We start from the raw sequence: 13652 nt of genomic DNA on the forward strand, positions 1-13652 counted from the left end.
ATTGAGTGAACGTAAGGCATGTGAAGGGTTGCAGCTTGTCTGTTATTCAAAAGACATGTTAAAAAAATAAAGAGAGATTAAGGAAAAATTACACCACTAAACACTTTCACCAAGAAACTACTTCAACCCCTGAGTGCTATGGAGCTGGAAAGGCCAGAGAGTTCAGCTCCACTCTACTTGTTCCCCACTGCGCCTGTGCCATCCATCATACACAGGACCATACCATAAACAAAGGCCAAATAGTCTTTTATCCTTGCTAAAGGACCAAACACTAGATGTATTTAAAGTCTTCAACCCCGTTTCTCAAAGCAGGGTATGTCCTGTCACCCAGAGCAGACTACATAGCACCTTTAGATATGCTGGATCAGGCCTCACCACTTAAACCAGTCGAGTGAAAGGGGTACATGGCTCCCTTATAACTAGACACAGTGCTGTGTGCCCATGATCCCAGTTGCTTGGGAAGCCAGACAGTGAGAAGTTACACCTTACTGCACTCAGTAAGGCCTCTTGCAGCTTGTTGCACTGATTCCTGTCTTGTTGCACACATTCCTGTCTGATGCTGTCAAGTAACACACACCTGATGGTCAAGGAGCAGTTCCTCTGGATAGAGCTCCTCGCAGAACTCACAGGGCAGCAGAGTCTCGTCAGCAGCACCTGGAGCCACAAACAAGCAAGTACTGGTCACCCCTTCCACCCTGTGGAGCATGTGACACAAGTCTGACCTGGGGCTGGGTGGGGGTTAGAACTGCCAATGAAAAGGACACAGTATACATTCCAAAACTGATTCAAGGAGAGGTCTCACAGGAAACAAAAATCCTTTAAAGTTTGTGAAAGACTGTTTGGAAACTGAATACTTTTTATTGTTGTTGTTTTTCAAGTCAGAGTTTCTCTGTGTAGCCCTGGCTGTCCTGGAACTCACTCTGGAGACCAGGCTGGCCTTGAACTCAGAAATCCACCTGCCTCTGCCTCCCAAGTGCTGAAACTAAAGGCGTGCGCCACCACCGCCCAGCACTTTATTTAAAAAAAAAGAAAAGAAACAAGACAGAATGAACTAAAGATATGGAAGAACCCCTTAAAGGGCTACCAAGCAAGAGTCCTGGCACTTGAGAGGATGAGGAAGGAGAGTGAGTTCAAGGCCAGCCTGGGCTACATAGAGATAGCTTGTATAAGATTTAAATAAGATTTAAAACAAAACAAAACAAAAACAAAAGTGTCAATGCATAAGAACTTGGAATAACAGAAAGTACTACAGAACAGTATGTAAGAATGAGGAACTTGGGCTGGAAAGATGGCTCTACAGTTAAGAACACTGACTGTTTTTCCAGAGGTACTGAGTTCAATTCCCAGCAACCACATGGTGGCTCACGACCATCTATAATGGGATCCTATACCCTCTTCTGGTGTGTCTGAGGACAACTACAGAATATTCATGTTCATAAAATAAATCTTTAAAATAAGAGAGGAACTTTTGTGGCATTTGTCTTCTTTACATAGAAGAGTGCTCTTGTTAAAAACATGTCACAGTGTTTAAGCACAAAATACCCTGTGTCTATTAATCTTTAAAGAACTTAGGGGAATATGTGTGGAGAGAGAAGAGAGGGAACACAGATGAGGGGCTGGTGGGTATCCACTGTACAGTTCTCAGAACAGTTCAGAATAAGGTCGGAAAAGCAAAAATAAGGTGTGTTCTAACTCATTAAATATTTCTATTTTCAGCCAGGCAGTAGTAGTGCACCCCTTTAATCCCAGCACTCAGGAGGCAGAGGCAGGTGGATCTCTGAGTTCAGGCTAGCTTGGTCTATAGAACAGTTCCAACACAGCCAGAGCTACACGGAAAAAACAATCCATTTTTTCGAGACAGTCTCACTATACAGCCCTGTCCTAGAACTCACAAAGATCTGCCTGCCTCCATCTCCCACCTTTCTCTAGTTTAAATGTTTGTCTGTAGTGGGAGAGGGCCACAATCAAACCATGAGAAGCTCATGTGAGTTGGCTCCAAAGCCATATTGTTATTAGTCTTGGCAACAAGCACTTTCACCCACTGAGCCATCTCACCAGCCCACTATTTCAATTCTACATGTTATATAATGTAGGACAACAAAAATTATAGTGACTGGGGCTGGAGAGATGGCTCAGGGGTTAAGGGCACTCACTGTTCTTGTAGAGGTTCAATTCCTGGCACCTGCATGCTAACTCACAACTGCCAGTAACTCCAGTTGTGGGGGATCTAACACCTTCTTCTAGCCTCCCATGGCACTGAATGCATATGGTACATGAACATACAAGCAAGCAGAATACTCATAAAACATAATTAAAAAAAAAAAAAAGAAGCAAACTTACCCTTTATGTCACCTAGAAATGTGGGCCCAGCACGAGCTGGATCGGCCTCAGGCACAGACTCCCAGAAGCCCTGCTCTACCATGCTGGAGGCCTGTCCTTCATTCTGCAGACTCAGGGCCAACATGAAGTCCAAGTGCGCATTATTCTCAGCACTGTCTTTTGGGGACTGCCAGCTTCTATTCCTTTCCTGCCTTTCTTGTTCTTCAACTGGGAAGAAAGCAACAATGCATGAGCACTAGAGACAGGCACCATCCAAGCCTGACAAGCTGTCAAGACCAGCAGAAGCCTGCCAACCCACTAGCACCCAGAACCTTCTGCCTTCAGGGACCTCTGAACCTGACATGTGCCAAGAAACAATAAGCTATTGGGATCATAGAAGTGACCAATCCGCAGGACTACTCTTGTTAACTAGGAGACAGACAGGCATTAGGCTCAACACTGCTCTCATCTCATCTGCACTGTGGCAGAATGAGTAAACAAAGCCAGTAGCCTGACCCCTCCCTATACTAATGAGCCTGTTAATAACCTGAGAGCTGCAGGTGCTCAGAGACTTAAGGATACCGTCAGCCCATCCTAACAGCAACAGGAACCACAAGGCTCCATTATTCCTGCTGTACAGGCAAGTGTGGTATCCTTCCCAGTGACTGTCATGTTTCTAGCATCAAGATCTATTTGTCTCCAAAGTCCAGATGCCCTTTTGTCCTGGGACAGTGGCACCACCCACTTCCTAATGCCAAGCACAACTCACAAAAATTATTTTGAATTGGAAAATGGGCTGCCATGCTCCTCTGGCCCGCAGTCCTACTGTAGAGGGGATCTGCCTCAAAGGCTCGCAGGGGCCTTCCAGGGAGCCTCATGGGTGGGTCCAGAGCCTCAATTTGTCTGAGGAGCTGGGATGCGATCCAGATTCTATCCTGACTCCAAGACTCATCGTAAGCATCGGGAGGGATGGCAGCCTGGTTTCTCTTGTCCTCCTCCACTCTTCCACAGACTTCAGGGTGAGTCTTTAGCTCCTTCACGAGTACGTTGCGCCCACAGCTGCCACACAGCTCTGTCCGGGCTCCACAATAATCTTCATGCTCCTTCAACTTCAGAACAGAAAGCTCCAGATCACAGTGCTGGCAGACAGCAAGCCGCAGAGGACACTCAGTCTCCTGCAATGCAAGGTGGGAAGGGCTTATTACACACAGAGGCTGGAGTTCAACACCGGGCAAGAAACTAAGTATCTACTTCAGTCTTCTCTAACCTCCACTGGAAAGCAATGCTTTCTACCAATTAGGAGCAAGGAGCTGTAGGTCTGTGGGATGGTTTTGCAACTATAGTTACTTGCTGCCAAAGCTGACAGCCTGAGTTTAAAGCCCAGGAAGGAGAACTGACTCCCACAAGTTACCCTTCGACCTCCACATGTACACTGTGGCACACAGACAGCACACACACTAGCTAAAATAATTAAAAATAAAGGAAAAGCCAGTTTTCAACATATAGAACAAGCCAGGAAGGCACCAATAGGGGAAAGAACACAATCCACTGAAGGAGTACAAGAGGTAGGAGCCCGCCTGGCAGGGTCAGTAAAAGCTTCAACTGGGCTTTGAGCTTTGGTCTGCATGCAAGGTGGTGAAGAGCAGGCTTATACAGGCTTTCTCGCTGCGTGTGGCTCTGCGGTCTCAGCAGGCCTGGCCCCAGAAGTCCATCCCTCCTTCCCTAGGTGACACTAACCGAATGCTGCTTTAACTGCCTCTTCTCCAACTTCTTGTTGCATTTGCAGGTCACCTAGGATAAAAAGAGTCAACCAAGTAGATCTGTCACAACACCTTTCCCCTGGCGCATCTGGGAAAGGGCAATTTACCTGACAGTGTTCTGCAGCCATGTGAATGTCCATGTCAGATTTGGGGAATGGTTCCTTGCAGACAGGGCACACACCAATATTCCTTTTACAGTGGATTTCATGGATGGTAAAATTAAACACAGGAATTTCCTTTTTGCTACAGAAATAAGTGGAAGAAAAAGGCAAGTATTACTATGTGATCCATGCCTTCTCTTATATAGTGCAATCACTATGGACACATGTCCTTTTTTAAAAAAATAAAATATTTATTTTACATATGAGTACACTGGCTTCAGACACACCAAAAGAGGGCATCAGATCCCATTACAGATGGCTGTGAGCCACCATGTGGTTGCTGGGAACTGAACTCAGGACCTCCAGAAGAGCAGTCAGTGCTCTTAAACACTGAGCCATCTCTCCAGCCCTGGACACATGTCCTATCAGTGTTTTGTCCCCAACAACATTTTGATTTTGTGTTTGTCTTTTCACACAGGAACTCATGGAGCCCAGGTTGGCCTCAAGTCACTCTGCAGAAAAGACCTGGATTTTCCTCTCTCCACCTCCTAAAGATGAGGCCTGTAGGTGAGGCCCACCATGCTCAGCTTATGTTTTGAGACAGGTTCTCACACTGTAGTACAGAGAGGCCTCAAATTCATAGCAATCTTCCTGCCCTTGCGTACTGAGTGTTGGAAATGGAGACTACCTTGCCTAGCTAATGATTTTAATTTCTGTATGTTTAACTTTTGAGACAGGTTCCTGCTACTGTTTAGCTCCATTCAGCCTGGAACTCCTTCCTCAGCCTCCCACCACCTGGGAGGCTTCTATCACTGGTCCTCCCATGTCCTAGAGCGCCCAGAAACAGGACAGAAGCAACAAAACATTTCATGGTGAGATGGTTCCGTTGAACAAATGCACTTGCTACCAAGCCTGGCAACCTAAATTTCACCCCAGGATCCACACAGTAGCGGAGAGAACTAATTCCCAAAGGTTATCTACCCTTTGACCTTCACTTGCATACTGTGGCACGCACAAGCATTTGCATACATATGGAGTAAATACATATAAATATAATAAACACAATTTAGGAAAAAAACATTTTTTTTCTTTTTCTTTTTTGGTTTTTCAAGACAGGGTTTCTCTGTATAGCCCTGGCTGTCCTGGAACTCACTCTGTAGACAAGGCTGGCCTTGAACTCAGAAATCTGCCTGCCTCTGCCTCCCAAGTGCTGGGATTAAAGGCGTGCACCACCACCACCTGGCTGGAAAAAAGCATTTTCAATCACAACAAACTTTTCTTTCCTAACTGCCTAGTTGGACCCAATGCAACTACAATGCTGAAGATCCTTTCTGTTTTTTGTTTTTGTTTTTGTTTTTTTTTTCAAGACAGGTTTTCTCTGTGTAGCCCTGGCTGTCCTGGAACTCACTCTGTAGACAAGGCTGGCCTTGAACTCAGAAATCCGCCTGCCTCTGCCTCCCAAGTGCTGGGATCAAAGGCGTGCGCCATCACCACCCAGCCCCAAGATCCTTTTCTTAAGATGACAGAGAGCCAGGCATGGTACAACTTGGCAGACAAGAGGATTCAAGTTTGAGCCTGGTCTACAGAGCAAATTTGGAATGGCCAGGGCTACACAGAGAAACCCTGCCTCAAAAAACCAAGGGGAGGGAGGGGCTGGTGACATGGCTCAGAGGGTAAGAGCACTGACTGCTCTTCCGAAGGTCCTGAGTTCAGATCCCAGCAACCACATGGTGGCTCACAACCACCCATAATGAGATCGGATGCCCTCTTCTGGTGCATCTGAAGACAGCTACAGTGAGCAGGGCTGGAGCGAGCGAGCAGGGGCCAGAGAGCAGCCACACACATGATGGCTCACGGCCATCTGTACAGCTACTGTGTGCTCATACACATAAAATAAATAAATCTTTAAAAAGAATAAAAAACAAGGGGAAAAGTGAGAGGTGGCAGAGAAGGCTGCAAAACTAATTGCTTTATTTTGTGAAACAGGGTCTCTCTATATAGACCAGGCTGCCCACAAACTCATAGCAAATCCATTTACCCAGGCTGCCCACAAACTCATAGCAAATCCATTGACCTGCCTCTGGCTCCCAAGTGCTAAAATCAAAGTTGTGGCCACCATGCCTGGCTCAAAGACCAACAGTTTTTTTGTTTTGGTTTGGTTTGGTTTGGTTTTTCGAGACAGGGTTTCTCTGTGTAGCCCTGGCTGTCCTGGAACTCACGCTGTAGACCAGGCTGGCCTCGAACTCAGAAATCCATCTGAGCTGGGTGGTGGTGATACACGCCTTTAATCCCAGCACTTGGGAGGCAGAGGCAGGCGGATTTCTGAGCTCAAGGCCAGCCTGGTCTACAGAGTGAGTTCCAGGACAGCCAGGGCTATACAGAGAAACCCTGTCTCAAAAAAACAAAAAAAAAAATAATAATAATAATAATAATAATAATCTGTCTGCCTCTGCCTCCCAAGTGCTGGGATTAAAAGCATGCACCACCGTCCAGCCAAGTATTCTTTCTTTTAAAGTTTTATTTATTTTATTTTATGTGTATAGATGTCTTGCCTGCATGCATGTCTGTGTTCCTGGTGTTCAGAGAGGCCAGAGGCCATTGGCTCTCATGTAACAGGAGTTACAGAGAGTTGTCAGATACTACTGGGCACTGGAAACTAAACCTCAGTCCTCTGAAAGAGTAGGCAGTGCCATTGACCACTGAGTCACCCCTCCAGCCCTGGTCCCATCTTATTAAGTCATTAATTAAAGACAGAACAGAGCCCCAAGTCGCAGCTTTACCATTCCACTCCCTATTCTACCCAGAGAAACCTTCCTGTCAAATTCTAAAGCCATTTACCCAAATGGTTAAAAGGCTCTAGTTAGTGACCTGCATAGTCATTGTAACTCACATACCGCCTCAGTCACAACCTGCCAATAAACCACCCAAGTCTTCACAGCCAGCTTGTCCTCAAACCATGAGGTTCTGTGTCTTACCAGTTGTCACACAGCCTAGCAGCCTGGTCATCTGGAAACTCGGCCATCTTAGCTCTTCCTGAAAACTGCAAAGGAAGACACATCACTTTCTGTTTCATTTCTGAAAACTACAAAGGAAGAGACATCACTTTCTGTTTCACTTCTGCTCCAAGGATGACATGCAAAAGAACAAAAACCTAGGGCATTCTTTTTCATTGTTTCCTAATTTTCAATAAAAAAATAGACTTACAAAATGTTAACCCCCCCAAAGCCTTAAAATACAAAGAATTCCCTTATGCCCTTCACCCAACTTCAGTAAAAGTTAATGTGATTAAGTCCTAATCGTTTTTTTAAGAATGTAACTAATCCTTAGATCCTCAGACCTTAGTATCAGTGAAATGACCACCCATGCCCCTTTCTCTGGTTTACTTTCAATCCTGGGTGACATAAAGCACTTAGATGTTCCTTCTTACCCAGAAAGCTCTCTGAAAGCTTTAGATGCACCAGAAGAGGGCGTCATTTGAAAGCTCTCTAGTGTCTAATCTCTCACAGCCTTGATCAGCTAATTAATACCTTAACCAGAGCCTGCTAACTACTAATGGCAGTTACTAAGAGCTTCTAGCTACTGGCTAGTTACTTTGTAATCAATCCTTCCACCTGGGGGCGAGGGTTGTCTGGTGTTTTCTTGGACTAAATTCAGGCTATACACTTTTGGCAGGAGTATCATCAACGTGCCTAGGCTAGGACTCGAGTGGCTCGGGGCTCTGTGTTCCCTGACCAGCAATAAAACCGGGCATGATAATACATGCCTGCAAATTTACCACTAGGGATATAGAGACAGAAGAATCAGAAGTTCAAAGCCGCCGGGCAGAGAAACCCTGTCTCGAAAAACCAAAAGAAGAAAAAAAAGTTCAAAACCATCTTGGAGATCTAGTAAGTTCAAGGCCAACCTGGGATGCACTAGACCCTATTTAAAAAAAAAAAAAAAGAAAGAAAGGCTGGTGAGATGGCTCAGAGGGTAAGAGCACTGACTGCTCTTCCGAACGAGTTCAGATCCCAACAACCACATGGTGGCTCACAACCATCCATGATGAGATCTGACTCCCTCTTCTGGTGCATCTGAAGACAGCTACAGTGAATTACGTGGGGCTGGAGCAAGCAGGGCCGGCAGAGGTCTGAGTTCAATTCCCAGCAGCCACACATATGATGGCTCAATGGCCATCTGTACAGCTACAGTGTACTCATAGACATAAAATAAATAAATCTTTAAAAAAAAATTGGACATCATATCAAATTGTATAGAATGACCACTAATGCTGATGCTGCCTACTTAGGAGGTTTTTCTTGGTCAAATTTGAGACCCTCCCACCTGGGCGTGCCAGGCAAGAGCTGTAAGCTCCAGCCTTTTCTCCCGCTTTTGGTTCAGGATACAAGGCAGAGGGCGAAGCTCTGGCAAATGCAGCACCAATGTTTACATCACTCCTTCCCATGACACAGAAATAGACTTAGGTACTGACTGCTAACAAAGCGTCAGGCTGATCTGGACACTGTCAAACCACCTGCCATCCTCAGTGCCCGGGCAACTGACACTGTCTAACGAGCTAAAGAGTCCAAAGTAGCAGAGCCCGGAAAACAAGCAAATGTTTGTTTTCAATAACTTCAGGTGAGTGTCTACGGGAAAGCACGCAAAGAGGGCGGCGGGGCGGACAGACCTCCAGCCACCGCAGGGAAGACTCAGCGGACCGGAGGCCCGGGGAGGCGGAGGCAGGCCGAGCCACACGACACGGCGGCGCCTCGGGGAGCGGCCGCTCTGCGCTCCGCGGGCCCGGGCGGTTGGAGCCGGCCGGGCCTTCGCCTCCCGCCGCGAGCCTCGGCCACCGCCGCCGCCGCCACCTCCCGCCCACCCCACACGGCCGCCCGCGTTCACCTCAGAGCCCAGCGGGAACGCCACCGCCTCAGCCGCCTCGGCCGCCTCGAGCCAACAACGGCCCAGCCGCCCAGCCGCTTCCCACCGTCGCTCAGGGGCACGCCCATTGGCCGGCCGCGGGACCCTGACAGAAGCCCATTGGACCGCAGCGCTGCCGTTTCCTTGGGCCCGCCTCCTCATCCTCCATTGGCTCAGGGGCTCAGGGGGCGTGTCCCGAGGGTCCCTCCCCAACCCCCCACATCTGGACTCGTAGGCATCTGCATTGATTCCCTGAATAATGCTGGGCAAGCGTCCCGATGAGCCTAAGATGATGGTGGGTGGCGTTTGTGCTCTGTCATGGGCCGTTAATACCCACTCGTCATCCTTGTCATTAACACTTCCTCGTGCTAGACTTCTTCGAAGTGTCAGAGACTCTTGGCCGGCACGGTGGCTTCTCCAAGCTTCTCGTTCCTGATGGATACAAAGGGGGAAATTCTAAGTCTAAGCTGGCATGTAAACTGCAAACAACACACAGCTATGAAACTAGAGAAACATCTCCACGGCTAAGAACGCTTGCTACTCTTGTAGAGTTTGGTTCTCAGCACCCACAACAGGTGTTTCAGCGCCTGTAAGTCCAGCTGTAAGCCAGGATATCCACAGATTAATCATCATCATCATCATCATCATCATCAATCTTGACAAAAGCAGAGCACAGAGGCACATGCTTTTAATCCCAACATTTTGGCCTCAACTGCCTATGTAGCAAGGATCACCTTAAACTCAATATCCTCCTGCCTCCAATTCCCCAAGTGCTGCTTTTGCAGGCTTATGCTACTTGCCACATGCTTTCATTTCCCTCAAATATTATTTGAGAGAACTATGGGTTCACGGTTGGCTCTGCTGCTGTGGTTGTCCATGTTTCTGTTTTGTTTGGGGGGTTAGTTGTTTTTAACTAGCAAACTGTTTCTGAAAATGATGGCATCGTTTAACATTCCCATTGGGAGTGGAGGAAAGTTCCAGGTGCCCCTATGTGTTCCCAGTGTGATATAAATACATTCTGAAGAAATAAACAAGAGAATGGCAGTCATGTCTCTTGGAAACAACTCACTGTCCTGGATATGAAAGTGACTCAGAGGCTCCTCTGGAGTGTACTGGGGGAGGAAAGGACAACAGGAGGATGACAGACAGTGAGGAAATGCCGAGTTACCTCAGCCTTAGCTCAGCTTAAAATCTTGGGTTTGTTGTTGTTGTTGTTTTGTTTTGTTTTCAAGACAGGGTTTCTCTGTATAGCCCTGGCTGTCCTGGAACTCACTCTGTAGACCAGGCTGGCCTTGAACTCAGAAATCCACCTGCCTCTGTCTCCCAAATGCTGGGATTAAAGGTGTGCCACCACTGCCCGGCAAAATTTGGGGTTTGTTAAAAATTAAAGATTTAGCCAGGCGGTGGTGGTGGTGCACGCCTTTAATCCCAGCACTTGGGAGGCAGAGGCAGGCAGATTTCTGAGTTCGAAGCCACCCTGGTCTACAGAGTGAGTTCCAAGACAGCCAGGGCTACACAGAGAAACCCTGTCTCAAAAACAAACAAACAAACAAAAAAAACAAAACAAAACAAAAAAAAAAGACGTGTCTTTGCCCCCAGCTCTGAAGAGGCAGAGGCAAGTAGATCTCTGTGAGGTCGAGGCCAGCCTGGTCTACAGAGTGAGTTCCAGGACAGCCAGGGATACACAGAGAAACCCTGTCTCAAATATTTCATACATCATGTGTGAGAATGTTATAATGAAGACTGTGCTACTAGAAGCACTAGAAGCACTTAAAATTAGTATGGTTTGGTTTTGGATAAACCCCATCTCCACACGTGTAGCAGATTAACTGAATCTAAATGTCATAGTCTGAACATCCCCTCTGGGCCCTAAGGTTTCAACGTTGACTGTGGAATTTTGGATAAAGCCCCAGGGGACTTCCCTGAGTTCCCTGCCCTTCTGAGCCCAGCCAGGCCTAAGGCCTTGCCAGGCTGGGGGAGGGGAGCCCCTAGTCCTAGCCAAGACTGTCATTACTACCACCCACTTCACGCCCACCTTTCCTACCCATGTATCAGCTGGAGGCCCAGCCTCTCCCTGACAGGAAGCTTCAGGTCCTGGTCCTTGCCACCAGACCCTTCCCTTCCTCCCTCTGAATTTCACCGATCCCTGGCCTGAGGCCCAGCTCATACTGGGGCTTCATGGAAGAGTCTCCATACTTGCTGAATTATATCAAGGTGTGCGTGGGTTTTAACTCCAGCTTCTCTCAGTTGATGGTTTTGGGTTTTGCTGCTTCCTGATAGACATTAAACATTACCTTCCTAGTCACTGACCAACACCAAATGTGTTTTCTCTTGAGACGGGATCTAACTATATACCCCTGGCTGTTCTGAAGCTCTCTGTATCCATCCAACTGGCCTCAAACGTACAATGCTGCCTGCCTGAGTGCTGGCATTAAGGACATGCACTGGCACACCTGACTCCAAATGGGTTATGAAATTGAATTCCCCTTTGAAATGTTTTCTTACACATTCGTGCTGTTGTGTGTAACAGGGATGCTGTTAATTAGTCTGTTGTGTGTAACAGGGATGCCCTTAGTGTGGCTTTGAGTCTGAATCAGGTCCCTCCTCTCACTGTGTAGGTTCCAGGGATTAAATGCTAGTTATCAAGAGTGACAACAAGCACGGGTACACTTGGAGCCATCTCAAGAGCCCTAGGTTCCTTTTTATCCTCTAGCAGGAAGTGAATCTCTGAATCTGGCAATGTAGGCAGTGCCCAGCCCCAGACACCATCTCTTCCTCCACCCATCTTCTCCAAACCTGCTGGGACAAACATACTGTCTATCTGTGTTATTTTACATTTTATTGGGTTATAATTACATGCAGTAAAGTTCATAAATACTTTTATTACATTTATCCATTTACAAGCCAGCAGTGATAGCACACAGCTTTATTCCCAGTGTTCCCGAGGCAGAGACAGGTGGATTTCTGAGTTCAAGGCCAGCCTGGTCTACAGAGTGAGTTCCTGGACAGCCTAGACTACACAGAGAAACCTTGTCTCAAAAAATAAAACAAGGGCCGGGCAGTGGTGGCGCACGCCTTTAATCCTAGCACTTGGGAGGCAGAGGAAGGTGGATTTCTGAGTTCGTAGGCCAGCCTGGTCTACAGAGTGAGTTCCAGGACAGTCAGGGCTACACAGAGAAATTCTGTCTTGAAAAACAAAATAAGCAAATAAATAAATAAGTAAAATAAGGGCTGGAGAGATGGCTCAGCGGTTAAGAGTGCTGACTACTTTCCCAAAGGTCATGAGTTCAAATCCCAGCAACCACATGGTGGCTCACAACTATCTATAATGAGATCTGATGCCCTTTTCTGGGGTGTCTGAAGACAGCTACAGTGTACTTACATATAATAAATAAATAAATAAATAAATAAATAAATAAATCTTTTAAAAAATAAAATAATAATAATAATAATAATAATAATACACACACAAAGGAAATGTATTCCCAACTGTGCAGCCAAGCCATTCTGCCTTCTGACTGTCTTGTTCTTACCCCCTACAGTAGCAGATCCATCTTTGCTCTTATCTCCATTAATTTTTGTTTCAATGGACTTGCCTGAGGATTTCTTATGAAAGGAAGCATGCAACTGGCAAATCTTGTGAATGGACTTATTTAGTTTACCTATCTATCTATCTATCTATCTATCGATTGATGATCGATCTATTTTTCAGGGCATCGTCCACCTCTGTCTCTGTGCTGGAATTACAGATGTGTGCCAACACACTTTATGTGGTGCTCAAACCCGGTGCTTCCTATCTGCAGGGCAAACACTCTGACTACCTCCAGTCCCCCCAGCCCCCCTCCCTTCCTTTCTTCTCTGTGCTGGAGGTCACAAGCTTGTGCACTGAGCGCCTGCCTCAGCCCTGGTTTCATCTTTTTCACAGTCTTGGCAATATCCATTATTACTGGAGACATAGTTGTGAAACCACTGCTAGAAGTCAGTTCTCTATGTGAGGTACAAGGCTCTGGAACATTCTGTGGGTGTATTTTCTGAAATGCAATGTGCACATTATTTTTCCAGTTCTGAAGCAGAGAGCTGAAGATGTTGCCAGCTACTGAAGAGAAGGAGGAAGCATGGGGGGATAGATTGTAGTGCACTGTTTGGGCAGGAAGGAGGGGGTTCAGCCGACATCTGGGGACTCATACATATTCATGAGGAGGACAGGGATTGGACCAGCATCTTCAGAGTGAGCATGCTGGGACACTTTCCAGGCTGTCTGGTTACTAGGCAGAGTTCCCAGGAGTTGTGTCTCTATCCCTCCCCTGACAGCTTCATCCTTCGGTGCCTGCGCAGAGCCTTCTGGTGTCTGCAGCGGGAGATGGCTCAGAATCACGTGCATCTTAACTTGTCTGGTTTTTGTTTTTCTCCTAGCCCTACCTAAGAAAGTAAATCCCTCACCCAGCATGGTGGCACACACTGTAATCTTAGCACTTACATAGTGCAGGCAGGAGGCAGGAGGTTAAGGTAATTCTCAGATACATAGGGAGTTCAAGGCCAGCCTGGGCTATACAAGACCTGTTTTAAAACTGAA

The 13652-nt window shown here is 46.9% G+C and overlaps 1 protein-coding gene across 1 annotated transcript; it reads right to left on the minus strand.

The window, feature by feature from the left end:
• Trafd1 (TRAF-type zinc finger domain containing 1) lies at positions 1-9039 on the minus strand (the record flags this gene model as incomplete). Its single annotated transcript, XM_031391136.1, has 8 exons — positions 8847-9039; positions 7156-7220; positions 4187-4322; positions 4057-4110; positions 3089-3494; positions 2341-2547; positions 578-654; positions 1-39 (listed from the first exon to the last, which is right to left on the minus strand). Coding segments are annotated over exons 2-8 (966 nt in total), but the record flags the coding sequence as incomplete, so codon positions are not given.
• Between the last annotated feature and the right edge of the window lie 4613 nt (positions 9040-13652).

Source organism: Mastomys coucha, unplaced genomic scaffold (genome assembly GCF_008632895.1).
Source record: "Mastomys coucha isolate ucsf_1 unplaced genomic scaffold, UCSF_Mcou_1 pScaffold22, whole genome shotgun sequence".
Lineage (NCBI taxonomy): Eukaryota > Metazoa > Chordata > Mammalia > Rodentia > Muridae > Mastomys > Mastomys coucha.